General features: G+C 38.4%; 3 protein-coding genes across 6 annotated transcripts; all 3 read left to right on the top strand.

The window, feature by feature from the left end:
* Positions 1–353: 353 nt before the first annotated feature.
* On the top strand, positions 354–9,039 carry CtIP (CTBP-interacting protein). 3 transcript variants are annotated; one of them, XM_089849931.1, is made up of 4 exons: positions 354–570; positions 5,155–6,281; positions 6,348–6,649; positions 7,613–9,039. In XM_089849931.1, the coding sequence occupies exons 2-4, from the start codon at positions 5,165–5,167 to the stop codon at positions 8,174–8,176; spliced, it is 1,983 nt and encodes a 660-aa protein (XP_089706057.1). In that variant the 5' UTR covers positions 354–570; positions 5,155–5,164; the 3' UTR covers positions 8,177–9,039. The 3 variants fall into 3 exon arrangements, with proteins under 3 accessions (XP_089706057.1, XP_089706056.1, XP_089706055.1); XM_089849930.1 differs by adding an exon at positions 4,997–5,086 and having other exon boundaries at positions 5,155–6,649; XM_089849929.1 differs by having other exon boundaries at positions 355–570; positions 5,155–6,649.
* Positions 596–14,220, top strand: LOC149647050 (uncharacterized). 2 transcript variants are annotated; one of them, XM_089849920.1, is made up of 2 exons: positions 596–1,687; positions 11,234–14,220. In XM_089849920.1, the coding sequence occupies exon 2, from the start codon at positions 11,421–11,423 to the stop codon at positions 14,178–14,180; it is 2,760 nt and encodes a 919-aa protein (XP_089706046.1). In that variant the 5' UTR covers positions 596–1,687; positions 11,234–11,420; the 3' UTR covers positions 14,181–14,220. The 2 variants fall into 2 exon arrangements, with proteins under 2 accessions (XP_089706046.1, XP_089706047.1); XM_089849921.1 differs by having other exon boundaries at positions 596–1,768.
* Positions 14,221–16,686: 2,466 nt separating this feature from the next.
* LOC149647049 (uncharacterized) lies at positions 16,687–20,236 on the top strand. The gene is made up of 2 exons (XM_089849928.1): positions 16,687–16,971; positions 17,443–20,236. Exon 2 carries the CDS (start codon positions 17,618–17,620, stop codon positions 19,901–19,903), a length of 2,286 nt encoding a protein of 761 aa, XP_089706054.1. The 5' UTR covers positions 16,687–16,971; positions 17,443–17,617; the 3' UTR covers positions 19,904–20,236.
* Positions 20,237–20,261: the final 25 nt, after the last annotated feature.

The following is a 20,261-nucleotide window of genomic DNA, read 5'->3' as shown; positions in this document are numbered from 1 at the left end:
AAGGAGGTGGCACAGGGCAAATGACCAGTTTAAAAATAAAATCGGAGGGGGGTCAGTGGTCCACTTGACCACTAATAAAATTCAAGGGTAGCCAGAGTCCAGAAATTATCTCAGCTATTTTAATAATCCACTTCTTTAGTTTAGCAGACGACGCGCTCTGGTCATGGACCAGTTTATTTACTCCAGACCAGGGGGGGTCGCTGGTCCAATATCCAGTTTTAAAAAATATTCTTATTTCCCACCCTGAGGCTGCTCGATCTATACCAGGCACCAGCCCGTGTTCAAAGAATATGATTTACGTGTATAAGCCGCGCGACATTTACATGTCTATGCCACACCTAGCATAAATCAATAAGTGTTTAGTTTAGTCTTAAAACAGATTATAGCATTTTCTGTTTCGTTGGTTTGGTCCTACTTCCGGTTATGAAGTATGGTTTTTTTCTAGCAAATGTTTTTCTCTGAATTGACGAGACGACGCTAAGACGGTTACGTCGGTAAATGCTTAATGGTAAATGAATTGTGCCCTCGTAGATGGTCTTAATCTTCAATAAGGATCACTTCGCTTGAAAAGTAAGGCGATTTTTAATTATATTTTGCGGGTAAACAAACTCTTACTACTTTTGAAATAACCACATTGAAAGTGCTCGTTGTTTTAAAATACGATTTATTAACGCCATAAAGAATATTATTTTAAGCCTAGGCTTTTGGTTTCGTTTATTGATATTCAAACTGTAATCGCGATTCAATAACCGTACTGCTGACGACGAAATAGCTACTATGGAGTGTAAAAATAGTGCTAAATCCAAGGAGACCACTTAGCTCCCTTAAAATAATAAAACTCGTAGAAATATTCATTAGGTATCACTATAATGACCTTAAATATTAATTCTGGTTATTTATAATTATCGCGGTGTCTATATTCCTTTGAAATTGCCGAATGCGGTTAAGTTTGGAACAGGGTGGGAAATAAGGAGTTTTTTTAAATCTGAACATTGAGCCAGCGAACTTTGGAACTCCCTATTGAGGACTAGATTTTATGGATGAAGCGCAAGATCGAGTGGGCTATGCTTCACCTTATAATATTTTCCCGCTGATGGTGTAGCATTCTATGCATTCCTCATGAAGTTTTCTCATAATATTGCTCCATGGTGGTGGCTGACAATGAGAAATGACAACAGGCAGCAGGGTGGGAAATAAGGATTTTTTTTAAAACTGAACATTGGGCCAGCGACCCCCCCCCCCTGGCCTGGAATAAATAAACTGGTCCATGACCATTGACTAGTGCGCGTCGTCTGCTAAACTTAAGAAGTGGATAATTAAAATAGTCGAGTTAATGTCTGGACTCTGGTTTCCCTTGAATTTTCTTAGTGGTCTCGTGGACCACTGACCCCCTCCGATTTATTTTTTAAACTGGACCAGGCAATTTTTAAACTGGTCATTTGCCCTGTGCCACCGCCTTATTTCCCACGCTGAAGTCAGGCAGTGACAATTAAGCTTGTACACAACATAGCCCACTCGATCCGCGCTCGCGTTCGCGGACGCTACGTAGCGCGAGCAGCTTGGGTCGTGATGCGCGTGATCGAGGGGGCTATGTACACAATTACGGTATTGCACAGTTGACAGTCAGTGACACTCGCTGCAAATTCGTAAATGGAGTTATTGAAGTTTTGACTGCAAGAGTGAATAAGTAAATATATTGTTCCTGTTAAAACAATGGTCTATGGGGTTGTTTCATATAAGAGGCTTGGTCTTGGCTGTACAATTACTGGTTTTAACTAATATTTTGTAGTAAAAGTTTTGAAAAAAATTTCGTTTTGTTTTTATTGTTTTCAAAACTTTCACAACAAAATGTTTTAGTTGCTGCGGGGTAACACAAATTCAATTTAAAATGTGTCCAGTAAACTGTAGGTCTACTTGTTTCTCTACATGATTTCTGATTGGTTAGAGGCTGAGATAGTTAACTAAATTTGTTTTTTACTGGTTATTAGTTAAAAGTATCTTGTTCTTGGGCTTCATTCTTCTTTTAAAACGATCGAGTAATATCTTTTTAGACCCGTGATATTGAAAGACAATAAAAATTGAAAGTTGTTCTATGCACCCATGTTAAAGGAAAAGTACGGCTATCATAAAATTATACCTTAAAAGATCGGCTTTTTCTCTAAATATAAAAGGAAAAATATACAAAAAATAAATGAACTCTTACTACTAAATAATTATAATTTGCATTTAATTAGTCTTAAAAACGAGGACAACTGCGCCATACGCCATTGGTATAGTGGCGTTTGCTAAATAAAACCTCTTACGCGCGTGATCGAATGGGCGGGCCGGAAATAAGAGAAAATTCTTATAGGACATATGTCCAGTGACCCCCTGTTTGACTGAAAAATTTATAGGACATTGTCCACTGGACTGAGCAAAAATTGTGTCGCGTCTTCATAGTCAAACTATCAAAACTTCGGAGAAACTTACTGGTCAACCGTCCAGTGACCCCCTTAGTTCTTAAAACAATTATGGGACATTTTAAAATTTTATTGGACAATGTACAGTGTCCTGTGCTTATTTCCGGCCCTGCCTGTGAGAATTCAACCAATCACTTTAGTTGTAAGTGGTTCGATTTGGCAGACGCCACTAAAGCAATGACGCAGTAGTCCTTGACTATTTTTATGACTAATTAAATGCTAATTATTTTGTTATAAGAAATCATTTCTTTTTAATATTTTTCCTTTTATATTTAAAAAAAAGCCGTTCTTTTAAGGTATAATCATGGATAAAGAATGCGCGTGCGGAAATTTGTTTTCACGCTATAGGATCGGCAACTCCCTATCTCGAACGACAGCTTATTCTGTATATACTCTGTTACAACATCGGTTGTCAGCACGCGCAAAACTAGGTCTCTATGTAATCTAGCCTTGCGCGTGCTGACAAGAGACAAAAAACTTCAGGATCTTCAGGATTTAAAATCGTTTAAAATATCCTGAAGTTTTTTGTCTCTTGACAGCACGTACAAAGCTAGGTTACATAGACACCTAGCTTTGCGCGTGCTGACAACCGATGTTGTAACAGAGTATATACAGAATAAGCTGTCGCCCGAGATAGGGAGTTGCCTATCCTGTAGAGTGAAAAACATTTTCCTCACGCGCATTCTTTATCCATGGTATAATGTTATGTTACCTAAACATTTTCTTTAACGTTACTGCTTTAATGCTTAACCTTACTTACTACCATAATCCTCTCACTTTAAGAAATGAACAAACGGAAAAATATTAAGTATTATGTACATCATACGATGTGGCTAATATTTTTAATGAAAGATAATGCTAATTAATTTAAGTGTAAGGTATTGAATTGCGGCCGTTTGAAATAAAATCAACAGAAGAATTGGTGCTCGCTTAGAGTAAAAGTCAAAATGGCGCGCGGCAATTTTTCGGTACATTTCATTTTAAACGCGTGCCATTCCAAATGTAACATTTTCCTTTAAGTAGCATGTCTAGCTTAAATTTAAGGGGTTCATAAAAAATGGGAAAACCTAGAAAAATCCGGGAAATAAATAGTTGACAAAAACCCCAGGGAAATTTCGAATTTTTAGTAAAATTTAGGAAAATCAGGGAAATTTGCGTCAATCACGGGCCGAGTAATTATGCAAAATGTTCATAAACATACCCTCCATAGGATTAACATTAAACTATTGAGAGCTTTCAGTTGGAGGAGGAGTTGAGTCTCGTGACATAATTTACGCTGCCATATTGGTGGGTTTAAAGCAGGAATGAAGCTGAGACCACCCAATATGGCCACCTGAACAGCGGTAAGACTTGGGAGGGTGTGACGTACTACTATCTAATCTGAAAGCTCTCTTTACTTTGGAGGCTCATAACTCTGGTTATATTAGAGATACGGGGATGTCCTTTGATTATGTAATAGTCATATTTGCCCCACCCCCCGGTTCTTCGTTAACATTTGCTCAATAGGATACTCCATACGGGAAAAACCTGGAAAATCAGGGGAGTATGTAGGGAAAATCCTGGATATCTCAGGGAAATTTGTCTTCCAAAAGTTGTATAAACCCTGATTAAACACTCCAATCACAACTGAAAAACCGCGACTCTTAGGGCAAAATTTCGTAGCACTTTTTCGGCTCAAAATGGTCCACGGAACTACCCACTTTACTTCGTTCCTACCACCCTGTATTATCCGCTTCTCTGACCACGCGTCATTTAAATTCCATGGAAAAGTCACTTATACCCCTTACAAAAATTTAGGTCACAAATAACAAAATGACGAACCGTTAGCTAACATTTTTTTCGCCATGTTGACTGAAAGTTACCGAACTTTTTAAATGAGAGTTACCCACACGTTGCCTATTAGGTAACATTTGTTTAAAACTTGTTTTCAAGATGTTACGCACTAGTTATCTTTCGGGTAACTAGGCCTACCTCGTCTGCGTAATTAGCCTTAGGTTTTGATACCTCGTCTGCGTAATAAGCCCTAGAACACGGTGCAATGCGTTAGTTTGCATGTTAGGTGAAAGGGTTCGGCAATTTTTAATTAAATAAGATGTTTAATCTTGATTTTGTCTTTCGGTTCCCTCAAAAAGTAGACGAGTCAGCTAGCTCAAAAGTTTAGTGATAGTTTTTAAAATCAATTAAGTAAACAAATTGTGACCACAGAGTTTTCGGTTTTTGACCAATGAAAAGTAGTTTGCTGTTTTCGGCCCATGAAAATTACAAAACATATTGTGACTTAATAGTTTCCTCATTTCGACCTTCGGTATGAAGGTCAACAAGTTGTTGCCTAAAAGTGGCTCTCTTTTACCCATAGTAACATTTGGTTTCCTGTTTGTTATCTCATAGTTACCCGAAAAATGGGTAACAATTTGTGTTGACTTCAATTACCTAAAAGTTTCTATAAAAATCCACGGTTACCTAATTGTTACCTGTTTGTTACCAGAAAGTTACCTAAATTCCTTAAACTTTTTTGTAAGGGACTTGTTAGTTCTCAGTTCCCTTAGATTAATTTCGCAATTCATTCATTGGCGTGATCACGTGATATGTGAATTCCACATTTGAACAAAGAGCACCTCCAATAACAAGCAAGTCATAGTTTGTTATATCCAAATCTGTTTTCTGGTGTTTTGAAATGTTAAATTTTTTTCTCTAGGCCTTTGATAATGTTCGATCCGGCAATACGTATCAAAACTGAATTAATAGACAATGATTTTGACGATGTTGCGTCTGCAACTGATACGTTGCCACCCGATACTGTGATAAAACTCGAAAACCCTGGTTCAAGTCACGATGTAGCGAGTCCAATAACAACTAAGGAACATAAGCTATCGTATGCAAGAACTACAGTACACAATGACGACATCAAAGACGAAGTTGTTGAAACGAAACTCGAATTTGATCCCGCAGCGAAATCCACAAAATTGCCTTACAAATGCTCGCTATGCGATTTTAGGTCAAACAAAAAAATTACGCTTAAGATGCACGAATACATACACAACTTTGATTCCACGGAGAGTCAAATATCGGAAACAGAATCCCGTCGTAAAATCTTATCAAAAAAGCTCCCTGATAATTATGATCGTCAAAATGACGAAGTAAAAGAACTATGGAATGAAAAACCCGTTGAAAGAAATGAAGAGGAAGTTAAGTTCAGCTTGCGACCGTATAAGATCAAATTGGAACCCGAAGAACCAAAATTAAACGAAAATAAATCAGTAGCTATAACTGAGCCCGAAGCAGCGAATATGACGAAACCAAGTGTTTCCGTAAATATTACGGATATTAGTATCACTGAGCCTGAAAATACTGCGCAGTTTACGAGTAAAGTGTTAAGGACATATGGCAGAACAAAATTTAAGAAAAACTTCCAGATAAAATCATCCAAAAATGAAGATGAACAATGTACTAAACAATCCGACTCACCCTCAACATGTTCGCAAAAAAGTTTCAGTCTAAACTCGGGTGACAATATGAAACCAGAACAACACAGTAGTAAACCCCCCGAAATGAATCCTACACGGCTAAATTGTCAAAACACAATATTCGCGCACTTTGTTAAATTGCAAAATTTTTCGCCTGTTAGTCCTATTCAACCTCCGAGAAGTATTGTCCAAGTTCAAAACTATCCATTTCAAAGTGCCCTCATTTCTAACGCGTCGTTTGGGAATTTGCAAAAAGGAATTGAATATACGCCAAACTTTACTATTAGTACTTTCCCAAGTGAAGTGAAAAATTCATCAATTCCGGCCGTTTTTGCAAATGAACAATGTTCGGTGAAACCTCTCGTTAGTACGGAGTGTGCAAGGCCTCCGCCCGTTTTTGCAAATGAACAATGTTCGATGAAACCTCTCGTTAATACGGAGTGTTCAAGACCTCCGCCCGTTAGAACAGATAAATCTTGCAATAGTTCTGATAATGAACACAGCTTGCAGTCTGGTGATCAATATGGTGTAAACGAAAATATTTCCATTATACCAGATATTGACGAAGAAAGTGCGCCGGTTTTACCGATTTGCAATAATGGTGTTGGTGTTAAAATTAAAACAGAACCACCATCCAATGACGATTTAAATACAAATTCCGTGTTTCAAAAATCAAGCAATGGAATTGGACTTAATATTAAAATGGAACCCCTGTCAGATAGCGAGGTAAGTACGTCCTCTCTTTCTTAGGGGATTTTAAAAGAAAAGTTATTGTAACATAACATTATACTTTAAAAGAGCGGGCTTTTTCTAAATGTTAAATTAAAAATATAATTAAATGGTCTCTTATTACAAAGTAATTAGCTTTTAATTAGTCTTAAAAACGAGGGCTAATGCGCCATCCGCCATTGGTTTAGTAGCGTCTGCTAAATCGAATCACTTACCCCGAAAGGGATTGGTTGAATTCTCACAGGCTGAGAGAGGTAAGTAAGAGTAAGGTAGGGCGTAGCTCACTTGATCAGGTGCCTAAGAGGTTCGATTTAGCAGACGCCACTAAACCAATAATTAGCTTTTAATTAGTCTTTAAAACATGGACTACTGCGCCATCCGCCACTGGTTTTAGTGGCGTCTGCTAAATCGAACCACTTACCCCGAAAGGGATTGGTTGAATTCTCACAGGCTGAGAAGGGTAAGGTAGGGCATCATAGCCCACTTGATCAGGTGCGTAAGAGGTTCGATTTAGCAGACGCCACTAAACCAATAATTAGCTTTTAATTAGTCTTTAAAACATGGACTACTGCGCCATCAGCCACTGGTTTTAGTGGCGTCTGCTAAGTCGAACCACATAATTTACCCCTAAAGGGATTGGTTGAATTCTCAGTTCTCACAGGCTGAGAGAGGTTAAGGGTAAGTATAAGAGGTTCGATTTAGCAGACGCCACGAAACCAATGGCGTGTGCCGCGGTAGTCCACTATTTAAAGGCTAATTAAATGCTAATTATTTTGTAATAAGAGATCATTTATTGGATTTTAATATTTGATTCCTTTCATACTCAGAAAAAGTCCGTTCTTTTAAGGTATAACCTGTTATGTTACCTGAACTTTTCGTTTAAAATGAAAATTAAATATTAATTTTTGTTACTCGCATTATTCTTTCAACACGAAATTTTTACGCGTATTTTGAAAACAGGATTTTCAACATGATGCCGGATCATCAACCCAAGATGGATGCGAAACTGAAACACCACTTACATCATTTGGAATAAGTGACAAAGTGTATATGCTAGTTGAGAATAACTCGGAAAATCAAGGTGACGAAATAAATATTGAGAATCAAGAAGTACTTGTTGAGAATAACCCGGCGGACAAAGTAAATCCCGCGAAACCTGAAGGGAATAAACCCTCAAAGCATGGTAAACGGAAAACTCCACACACTCAAAAACTCTGTTATGAACTGGAGTTTGACGATGATGGACTGTACGATGGTGAAGCTGCCAAAGAAATTTTCAAGAAAAATGTTAAATTTCGCTCTATTAATAAGCGACATGGTAGACCACCACTAGCTTTGCGTAGCCGAGTTTGTAGATACGATTACGCCGTAAGAAATAACCTAAGAACTAAGCCAAATATAAATTATAAGGAACCGGATGAAATTGAACCGGAAAAAGAATGGCTCAATATGATTTACAGTGACAACGAAGAAGACTTAGAATTATTCGATTCCGAAGTTACGACAGATCCAAATGTGTCTTGAGTTGTGCAAATCTGTAATGTAGGCAAACAAACAAACAAACAACCATCTTTCGTTGGTGCCTGTCTGATCCTTACGCGAATGTCGTCCTACGTGATATTCTCCATTTTTAAAGGGACTGCAATGAAGGCATCGGCGGGTGGGTTAAAATTATTTGAAATACGTCACAGGCACCACGTGATGCCAAGATACAAAGACTCCTCATGGAGTGGAACTAGCTAACATCTAGTCCTTGTTTTTCGCGAGATTGCAGCGCCAATTCCAATCATGAAGTGGTAGTTTTCGAAGTAAAACGAACTAAGCTTCTTTGAACCACCCACGCCCTCCTCGGTCACGTGCCTCTGACGTATTTCAAATAATTCTTACCCACCCGCCCATGCCTTCTTTGCAGTCCCTTTAACACAGTTTCTCGTTTGAGGTAGTGGGGTGTTAAACACTTTAAAGCAGCAAAGTGTGGGTCACGTGGATCCCCTACAAGTTGACTGTCCTTACGAACTCCAGTTTTGACTTGGCGAAGGTGGGAAGAATTTGTGGGGTACCTTATAAATCCGGCTCACTAGCCTTTGCCAAGATAAACCCGGAGTTCAGGAGGAATGTCAACTTGTAGGGGATCCACTGAACCCGCGCTTTGCTTTAAGAATAATGCATTTTTCGGGATCCCTGTGGAGTTGTTTGATTTATAGTGGATTGGGGAAGAGATTAAAACTTGGAAAGATAATTCCATTAATTCTTCCATAGAAGCAAACGCGCAGGAGGGAGGCCACCATCTTTGGGGAGATATTTGACTTTGACAAATAAAATTCGTTTCATAATGTAAATGTCATGTTTACTTGTAATTTAATAAAATAAATAGCTTTGTCATTTCATTCGATTTTATACCTTCACCTTTATTCATACTGTTGTACTCCAAACAAGTTGGGAAAAGAAAATAAAGCTCTCCGAGTCCAGACGAGGGCTATCTACCCAATTAAGTGGTTTTTCTTATTTAAATAAATATAATTGGTATTAATTGTTTTTATTGTCAGTAATTTACCTTAATTCTAGTTAAGTCGTTTTAAGAAAAGTTATTCCTAAAATCATTTTAAACAAAGTTATTGTTGACGTTTCAATTCAAGCGTATGCCTCTTTAATAATTTTAGGAAATTTAGGGTATATAAGGCGATTGATTCACAGTAAATGATAAGAAAAACCGCAATTGCATGAACCTTTAGCGGAAGCCCTGCCATTGAGAGGCTAGACGTTTCTCGTAACCCTAGTCGATCGCCGCGTACATTTTAACCTTAACGATGATAATGGAGTAGAAGCCAATAATGCTTTCTGTGAACTGCGAACACTTTGCTCAGATTTGCCAACTGCGAACACGGTGACAGACTCACAGACACGTCTACTTTAATACCTCTCCGTGACGTCATCGTCACTCGGAGATAAAAAATGCCTAATAGAAGGTTTTTATTGCATATTATTTTTTTCAATAATCTTTTACTAAGCCATCGCCGTTTCCTTCGTCGGGGTTTTTCAACGCATAGTGCCTAATCGCACTATCGTACTTCAAGCTGTTTAGTTTGTAACGGAATTGAAGTCCGTGTACAAGGCGTTCAGTTAATCCTTATAAAGGAGGACCGTAGTCACAATTTCACAACGCTAAGTGTTAAAAACATTACCCAGGTTCTTTCTTGGCTGTGCCGCTATCTGAGGTCCTTGGTTGAAGACTAACTGTTAACTTGTTAAATTAGCAGACATAATGATAGATCAAATACTCTTTGACTTTTATTAACAAAACATAAATTATAAAGGAATTGAGTCTGAACCACGCGGTTCAGCAAAAATGGGGACGACTACATTCTACCCGTGTGTGAATGCGAATCTCCTCTTGACAATATAAAATTTCTCTTTTATTCATTTCCAATAGGATGCTAACTCTCTTCCGTAAAGGGGGAAGGGTGGCAACAGGAAATATCTAGATGTTTGGGGTTAAGAACTTAAGGTCAGTCTGGGAAATAGCACACTTCCTCTGGTCCAAAACCAGTTTATTAATTGCTTGGACTAGTTTTTTAATTCAAAAAGTGGGGGTTACTGGTCCTCAGGACCAGTTTATTAATTGCAAATCTATAGGAGAACAAAGGCTGGGACCAGTCCGGAGACCAGTGAATTATTTCGGGGACTAGGGGGGTCACTGGTCCTAAGGACTAGTTTAAAAAATATCCTTATTTCCCAGACTGCTTAAGGTAGTTACGCGACGGCAGTGGACTGAGCATAAACCAAAGGTTTAAAATGTGAAGCTTCCGTGCACTGTCGTCTGCAATGGTAGGCCTAAACCGTTGCAAGTTCTGTTCTGACTCCTGAGTATAGATATTTTCCAATAATCTTAATGTTAATGGACTGATGGTTTAAGTGACTCGAAAGAAGGCAGAGGCTGGTGGGTAAATATTCTTTGAAACACGTCAGAGGCACGTGACCGAGGAGAGAATGTGGTTCAATGAAACTTAGTTCGTTTTATTATGAAAACTAGCACTTGGCGCTACAGTCTCGCGAAAACAAGGACTGTGTCCAGTCCCGCTCCGTGCGGAGTCTTCAGATCTTGGAGACCCGTGGTGAATGTTACATATTTCAAATACTTTTTTCCCACCTTCGGCTGCCTTCTTTGGCGTCCCTTTAAATGACCAGCCAGTAGTTTTCAATATAATCTGCCCTTTGTCACAATTCAAGAAGGTTCGAGCCATATTCCAATATTTCGTGACTCCATGGCAGAGTTCGTACGGAACCTGAATAAGATAGGGATTTAATGTTTTGTCCTAAAAAGTCAGGGATTTCGTTTTAGTAAATCAAACCATGATTCGAGAAATGCTAAATAAGGCCTAGGTGTGATGAACACCTTATAATGGTCAGTGATATTGGCAAATTTTGGTCAGGGATAAGCTGAAAGAGTCAGGGATTTTCAATTGAAAAATTTCGTCCGAACCCTGCCATGAACTTAATTCTTTTTTGTCAGAACTATTTACGTCATTCAGATATCCCTTTAAGCAAATTGATTAAAAGACTTCATTTAATTTAATTTACCAGTGGCCGATGTGCGAACGCGAAGAGCCCGAGATACGGAAAGGTTGGCTCAATCTTAACGCAATATGAAGAGCCTTTTCTCCGCCAATTATTATTTGATATGAAAGCGTCGAAGAATGCGTATCAATAGCACGAAATAGAAAAACCTTTGCCCGACGCCCATAGGTCACACAGAAAAATTGTTCCAAAAATGGATAAAATAAGGATAGACGCGGAAAATCGCGAACGAGAAGAACTTGAATCAATGAAAATTAAATTGTTTGAAAAAGAAATAGAACGTCTCACAAAATTAATTCATGAAGCTGACGAAAAAAACCATAAGCGTCGGAGAACTTTAACCACAAATGATTGTACACCTTCCTGTGGCGATACAACGACGAACCTAAATCACGGAAAGGTCAAACAGCAACCTCGCACACTGTTGCGAGGAACGAAGAGAAGAGCTCCGTGTTGTTGCGAATTTGAAAACGATCAACAAAGGGAGATAACCAAATTAAAACGTCAACGTTTAATTGCCGCTTTGAAAGAGGTTATTAACGACACTGCTCGCCGAAGAGAAATGCAAAGTGTCTCATCTGATTCCGTTAATATAACTCCTCAACAGACCACTGTGGAAACTTTAACTCCTGAAGAGGGCACCGCAAATACAAAGGCTTCTAAACCTACTACTCCCGAAGCATTTGCAGTCGAAAGTGGCACTAGCAAAGAACCCGTACCAGAAGCGGGCCAATGCAAAGAGGTCAAGACGAAAGGTCGACCTCGTAAAGAAAAGGCACCAAAAGCTGGGAAATGCAAAGAGGTTAGGCCGAGAGGTCGACCTCGCAAAGAAACAGCACAAAAAGGTAGCGAAAGCAAGAAGGTCACCCGACGAGGTTGCCCTAGCAATGAAACCATTCCAAAAGCTAAAGAAAGCAAAAAGGTCACTAAACGAGTTTCCCCTAGGAATGTCACAAAAGGAAAAGCTGAAAAAGGCAAAATCGGCACGTGGCTAATTGACGCTAGAAAGAAGGGGAGAAGGCTAAAAAACGGTCGTGTAAACTCAAATTTAAGGGGCAAAAAACTTGCTGGAAGGCTTAAATACAGAATAAAAAGGGCCGCAAACTGGGAATTTTGCGAGCGAGAGGCACTTAAAGCAAGGGCAAGGCTTCAATTTACTAAGGAAATGAAACGTATTGCAATAATGCTCGATGAAGCTGATGAAAAGGCCGCAAATGTTCACATAAAAGCAAACACAAATGATAGTAACAATGCAACGCAAAATCTAAATGCCGAAAAGGCCACGCTAGAACTTCGCGCGTCCAAGGAGGCCACGCCGAAACCTCTCAACTCAAGGAAAAGCGTAAAAATAAAATGCATAGACGATCACAAAAAAGCAAATGCAAATTTTCAAAACTCTTTAGTTGAACAATTTCAATTTCCTAGTCAAACGCCTCCTGTGACAGAATTTCCAAATCCTACCGTAAATGGGCTTCAAAACCCTATCGTTATTCAAATTCAGAATGATCAAATTCAAAACTTTCCTAATCAGATTTTAAAACCATCACTCACTGTTAGGAGTCAAAACTCATCTGCTGATTGCATTGAAAACCCTTCCATATTTCAAATCGAAAATACACTTTGCCAATTTCAAAACACCATGATCATCAACAACTTTGCAGGGAATATTCTTGACTATTCTATACCTTTAACTCGATTTCAAAACTCTGCAATGGTTCCCCATCCTCTAATTGCGGAAACTGTTGTTCACTCTAATCATGGTGAACAGCGAGATATTAGCGAAGAAAGTATATTTTTACAAAACGGTGGGATTGGTCCTGCAAATATTGAAGCTGAACTACCGTTGAAAAGCCTGCAGGCCAATGTATCAGTACTTCAAAAGTCTACTGAGCATCAGTGTGGAATTGGTCTTGAAGATGTAGCGAAACAGCTTGCACCGTCAGATGACGACGCAATTTTACAAAATTCAAACGATTCTATTATTGCTTTTCAAGTTAACACACAGCCAGCGTTAGATTTCGATGCAGGTTTTGCGCAGTTGTCGAATATTGATGAAACGCCATTTTTACATAACTCCAGCGATTTGATTAGTGCTTACATTCAAATCAAAACTAAACCCGAATCGAATGATGACGCGAGTACGCCATATTTACAAGGTTCAAACGATTCGATTATTGCTTTTCAAGTTAACACACAACCAGCGTCAGATTACGATGCAGGTTGTGCGCAGTTATCGAATATTGATGAAACGCCATTTTTACAAAACTCGAGCGATTTGATTAGTGCCTACATTCAAATCAAAACGAAACCCGAATCGAATGATGACGCGAGTACGTCATATTTACCAAATTCAAACGATTCTATTGATGCTATTCAAGTTAATACACAACCAGCGTCAGATTACGATGCAGGTTGTGCGCAGTTGTCGAATGAAGATGCATCGCCATTTTTACAAAACTCGAGCGGTGTGATTAGTGCCTACATTCAAATCAAAACGAAACCCGAATCGAATGATGACGCGAGTACGTCATATTTACAAAAGTCAAACGATTCTATTATTGCTTTTCAAGTTGATACACAACCAGCGTCAGATTACTATGCAGCTTGTGCGCAGTTGTCGAATATAAATGAAACTCCATTTTTACAAAACTCCAGCGATTTGATTAGCCCCTACATTCAAATAAAAACTAAATCCGAATCGAATGATGACGCGAGTACGTCATATTTACAATGTTCAAACGAAGCGATTGATGCTATTCAAATTAAAACCGAACCCCCGCCGGAAAACGACCCTATTTGTGCACAGTTGTGGAAGCGATATGAAACAGTGCCATTATCGCAAGACTCGAACGATTTGATTAGTGCTTACATCAAAGTTAAAACAGAACCCGAATCGAATGATGCCAAGTTGCAAAGATCAAATGATGCGACCAACGCAACCACCGTCGAATGAGTTTAAGATTAGTAGTGCATTTTGTACCAATACTGTTTATTATTTGCATAGATGGGCACTATCATATCATTTGATAGTTTTTCCACTTGATACGATAGAAAACTAAATCTGCCCCAATCAAAGTATCAATTTTGATAGTTATTTTCGAAAAAATTTGAATTATAATGATCGATTGAGTTTGATAGCTTAAAAAGTGCACTCGAAGTTGATATGATTCATTGATTCGTTGAAATCTTCTAGAGAAAAATATCGATTCTCAACGTGATCTGACTACTAACCCCATCTTTTAGAAATCATAAAAAATGATAGGCATTATTCCTTGAGAAATATATTGATTTTTTGAGTGATTTTATTTGGCGACATCTGTTTTCTGATTTCATTTTAAAAGAATTATGAGCTAATCTTTGATAGGCAATTTTGATAGTTATGAAAATTTCTGGAAAGATAAGTCGTTTTTTGAATGATATCGAAGTTTTTAATATATTTGAACGTTAGCAAGTGTAGGTTTATTCTATAAGAAGATTCTGTATTTGGTGGTCGTTATAACCCTCTCAAACAAATAAATAAAAATAAAATAAACGATGGTTCAACAGTTCAAACTGTGAAGACGGAGCTTCTTGTAAATAGAAGCTCCGTGCTGTCACTGATGTGAACGACTTCTCGAGGAGGAAGAACGATTCCACGAAATCATCCAAACGTAGAAGTAGATAAATTAAAGTGTAGATTTTCTGATTTTTATTACCCACAGTTATTAATTGCAATTTTTGCCTTTAATTATTATTAGTTAACCGTTTATAGTAGATGGTTTAGATTAAATCGAGGGCGAATAATTTGAAAAAGTTTGGATAGTAGCTAACTATAGACAGTTAAAAGTCAAACTTGAGAAATGAGATTATGGAAATTATATGAATATATGAAAATATTCGAAATTCTACAAAATCAGGAAATATCAGGAATCGATTAAACAGAGTAAAATTAGGTAGAGACCAAATCAGTTTGATCGAAAACAATCAAATTTAAAGTCCGGAGATTAAATGATCGATTAATTTAGTCGTTCCTAAAGATTTCAATTTGATTTGATAGGCAAAAAATCTATCTAACAATGAGAGCCAATCTAACATATTGAAGGAAGATTTGATAGTTTCACCATCTATGATTTGTTGAGAGGGAAAAAATCTATCTAACAAATAATGCCAGTCTAAAATATAGCTAGAAGAATTGATAGTTTCGCCAAATATGATAGTTTGAGAGGAAAAATATCTATCTAACCAGCAGTGTCAGTCTAAAATATAGTCAGAAGAGTTTATAGTTTCGCTATCTATGATAGTTTGAGAGGAAAAATATCTATCTAACCAGCAATGTCAGTCTAAAATATAGTCAGAAGAGTTGATAGTTCCGCCATCTATGATGGTTTGAGAGGAAAAAAATCTATCTAAGAAGGAGTTCCACTCTAAAATATAGCCAGAAGAATTGATAGTTTCGACATCTATGATAGTTTGATAGGAAAAAAAATCTATCTAAGGAGGAGTGCCCAACTCTGATTATTTGTTCAAACCATACACTAAAAAACACAAGATGATTTATTATCCATTTATTGAAGTGCTGTTATTTCCTTCGTTTTCATTTCATGTGTTTCAAATTTAAAGCTTTCATCATTACTTTAAAATAGAAGCTGTCTCTAATTATTTGGACGTTTTAAATAGCTGTCACTAATTATTTGGACCCTTTGAAGTATATTACATATTTGTATTTCGAGATATTTGTATAAAACTTGATATGAACTAGAAACGAATTGTATGTATGTGGAGAACAATAAAACGTTAAAAAACACAAACTATGGTGAATAGTAAAAAACTACCTTAAATGAATGTAATATAACTTTACCACTGATGTTACTGTACATTAGCGATAGTGTTAGGCCTTTCCGAAAAAAACCAAAGGAATCCTGGGTAAAAGGTGCGACAGCAGTTCATTCGAGTCAGTTCATTTCTAGCAGCAGCCAATCAAACCAAATTTACTCGCGCAGTAAAAGGCCGCCTTCTGTCTAAGATTTAACGTCATTGTCGTATTTTTGTACTTTAGTTTCTAGTTTTTGTTAGTTATTATTTATACTTAGCAGTCCAGACTTAGAAATAAGGATAATTTTTAAACTAGTCCTTGAGACCAGTGACCCCCCCCCACTAGTGTCCTAAATAATAAACTGGTCTCCGGAGTGGTCCCAGCCTTTGTTCTCCTATAGATTTGCAATTAATAAATTGGTCCCGAGGACCAGTGACCCCCCTAGTGTCCTAAATAATAAACTGGTCTCCGGAGTGGTCCCAGCCTTTGTTCTTAGTGACTCTAAATCGTTAAAAAATGGCTTAAATATCTGATCCTTCATCTTCAGGCTCTTTCAATAAATTTCTCTCTACGTGGTTCCCCCCCCCCCCGATACGAGAGAAGAGGGGAAACTTTGATAGAAAATTTCTGGCATAGCAATGGGCATAGCGCACCCGACCACCAGGCTGGGAAATAGCACACCCGACCACCAGGCTGGGAAATAGCACACTTCCTCTGGTCCAAAACCAGTTTATTAATTGCATGGACTAGTTTTTTAATTCAAGAAGTGGGGGTTACTGGTCCCGAGCGACCACGCGCTTCACGAGGCAAGCTGCTCGCGCCACCGTCGGTTAAAAAAATCGGTCGCGCCATGCCAAAAATCCAGTTTTTAACGGGTTCTTCTTTGGGAAACCGATGAAAACTTATATTTTTATTTGAAAATGTGTAGCTATTGCATTCGGGAATGCGACAGGTATTTCCCCTAACACGGTTGCACTGCTTGAGTCTGTGCTTGAAGTTTACATATTTCAAGTTTTTCTTCAATATCTCACTCCAGAATGAGTAGCAGACGACGCGTTCTGCAAAAGCACAAAGATATAAAATATGTTGTCTACAGTGTGGGAAATAAGGATACTTTTAAACTAGTCCTTGGGACCAGTGACCCCCTTAGTCCCCGAATTAATTAACTGGTCTCCGGACTGGTCCCAGCCTTTGTTCTCCTATAGATTTGCAATTATTAAACTGGTCCTGACCAGTAACCCTCACTTCTTGAATTAAAAAACTAGTCCAAGCAATTAATAAACTCGTTTTGGACCAGAGGAAGTGTGCTATTTCCCAGACTGGTTGTCTATTCTGCCGCGAAGCTGCATCTCCTGTCCTAGCGTTAGATTATTACTCCTACTTGAAACTATGATAGAAAATTTATTCTCTTTTCATTTATTAGTGCCAGAAGTGAACGCGAGGATCCCGAGATACGGAAAGGCTAGCTCAACCGAAGTTGAGAAGGCTAGACGAAGGGTGGTGTGAAAATTAGAACAACCAGGTCTTATAAACGTTTCGGAAAACTTCATATGAAATCGTCGAAAGAAAACATTTAACACGAAAAGCACACTATCAAAATGCCGTTAGTAGAAAAACGTTTGACTGACGCCGATGCTCCCGGGATTGTAATGCAAAGTGTCTCATCTGATCCCGGTATTACAAAGGAAAATGCGACTTCTAAACAAGATACACCCGCACTTGGCGCAATGGAAAGTGACACTAGCGAAGTATCCATACCAAAAGCAAGCGAATGCGAAGGTGTTCCAGAGAAAAGTGGCATGGAGGAGGAAACAATACCAGAAATTAAGCCGAGAGGTCGCGGTCGCCCTCGCAAAGAAAGAAAGCCGAGTCGTCGGGGTCGCCCTCGCAAAGACGGCAAGCCGAGAGATTTCTCTCTCAAAGAAACAATACCACAAGGTACGAAATGCGAAGGGGTCAACCGCAGGGGTCGCCCTCGCAAAGGAACAATACCAAAAACTATCACCGAGAAATGTTTGCCAGATACGCGACCTTGCAGATTAACTCGAAAAATGAAGAGAAGAACTCCGTCTCGTTGCGAACTTGAAATCGCTCAACCATTTGAGTTGTCCAATTTAAAACGTCAACGTTTTATTGAGACCGATACTGTCGGACTTGTAATACAAAGTGTCTCATCTGATCTCGGTATTTCATCGGAAATCGTAGCTCCTCAACAGACCACTGTGGAAGAAGACGCATCAAAAATACAGGCTGCACCTGAACCTTTCGTGATTGGTAAAGTCCAACTTGAAAATGGCGCCAACATTCCAAAACCAAACGAATGCAAAGGGCTTCCACAGGAGACTGGCGTTCGCAAAGAGACCATATCAAAAGCGGGCAAATGCAAAGAGGTCAGACCGAGAGGTCGCCATCGCAAAGAAGAATTACCAAAGGCTAGCGAATTCAAAGGGATCGGACCGAAAGGTCGCCCTCGCAAAGAAGTATTACCAGAGGCTAGCGTATGCAAAGAGGTCAGACCGAAAGGTCGCCCTCGCAAAGATGTATTACCAGAGGGTAGCGAATGCAAAGAGGTCAGAGCGAAAGGTCGCACTCGCAAAGAAATATTACCAGAGGGTAGCGAATGCAAAGAGGTCAGACCGAAAGGTCGCCCTCTGAAAGATGGGAAATGTAAAGATTTAACCCCGTTAATTCCCACTAGTAAGAAGAAGAGATCGATAAAGCGCCCTAAAACAAACGTAAATTTGAGACGTAAAAGACAGGCTCAAAGGCTAAAATGTGCCGAAAAAAGGAAAGACCCGAAATATCGCAAAAGACAAAAACTTAGAGAGAAGAAAAGGTATGCGTTGAAAAAAGAATTGGAACGTCTTGCAAAATTATTTGATGAAGCCGACGAAAAAGACGAAAATGTCCATAGAACATCAATGACAAATGATTGTACAGCTTCTCCTGACAATGCATCGCAAAACCTAAATCCCGACAAATCCACTCGGGCATCTAGGAAGAAGGTAAAAATACCCATTTTGATCGATCACAGACCAAAACCGAAATATAGAAGAAAAGTTAAACCTGCTATAAAACAATGCAAAAAATGTGGATTGATTAAATCTAATCATGGTATATACTGTTTGGTATGCCAGAGACAATTGGAAAATCCAACTAAAAACCCTCATATGAAAGAACCTCCAAATCCTACTGTTAACCGTAGAAAAGCAAAACCAAGAAAAAATATTAAACCTTCAAAGAAACCATGCTTAAAATGTGGATTGATCAAATCATATCCTGGTACATACTGTGTGCTATGCCAGAGACAATTTGAAAATCCTACAGAAAACCCACCTACGACAGAAATTCAAAATTCTACGCACAATCGTTTTGAAAGCCCACCTAGTCAGATTGGAAAACGATTCTTCCTTGTTGAAAGCCAAAAGAATTCCATCATTGATGATAAGGCACTTTACCCATTTTTACAAAGTTCAAACGGTTCGATTGATGCTGAGCAAATTGAAACGCAACCCAAGTCGGATTACGATGCCGGCTGTGCGCAGTTGTCGAATAAAGATGGATCGCCATTTTTACAAAACTCCAGCGATTTTATTAGTGCCTACATTCAAATCAAACCGAAACCAGAATTGAATGATGACGAAATAGGGTCATATTTACAAAGTTCAAACGAAGCGATTGATGCTATTAAAATTAAAACGGAACCATCGTCGGATCTCGACCCAATTTGTGCACAATTGTGGAAGCGATATGAAACAGTGCCATTATCTCAAAACTCGAGCGATTTGATTAGCGCTTACATTAAAGTTAAAACAGAACCCGAATCGAATGATGCCGAGTTGCAAAGTTCAAATGATGTGACCAACGCAACCACCGTTGGATGACTATGATATATGTAGAGCATTTAAAGCGTAATGCATTTCAAGATTTCCGTTTGTGAAAATGTCGACCCTGTTCGGTCAAATTGTTTATTGCCATAAAAAAATCAGTTGATAAATTCCTTAAGTTAGGATGGTTTTGTTATGTCTTTTTGTTTTCATGTCATGGTTTTCATAGTTACTTAAACTTACATCATTCTTGCGTCATTTTAAAATAAAGGCTGTGTCGAATTATTTGGGCCTCTTGAAGTATATTGAGGTACATTTAAATTTGCCAATATTTGTATAAGTTTCAAAATAATTGTTTGTGTTGCTCAATAAAACTTTAAACAACTATGATGAGACGTTTCATATAATTTATTCT

This window comes from Phalangium opilio, unplaced genomic scaffold, assembly GCF_054372755.1.
Source record: "Phalangium opilio isolate 3A_F unplaced genomic scaffold, DU_Popi_V2 ptg000089l_1, whole genome shotgun sequence".
Taxonomy (NCBI): Eukaryota; Metazoa; Arthropoda; class Arachnida; order Opiliones; family Phalangiidae; genus Phalangium; species Phalangium opilio.
This window is presented reverse-complemented; position numbering and strand designations above follow the sequence as displayed.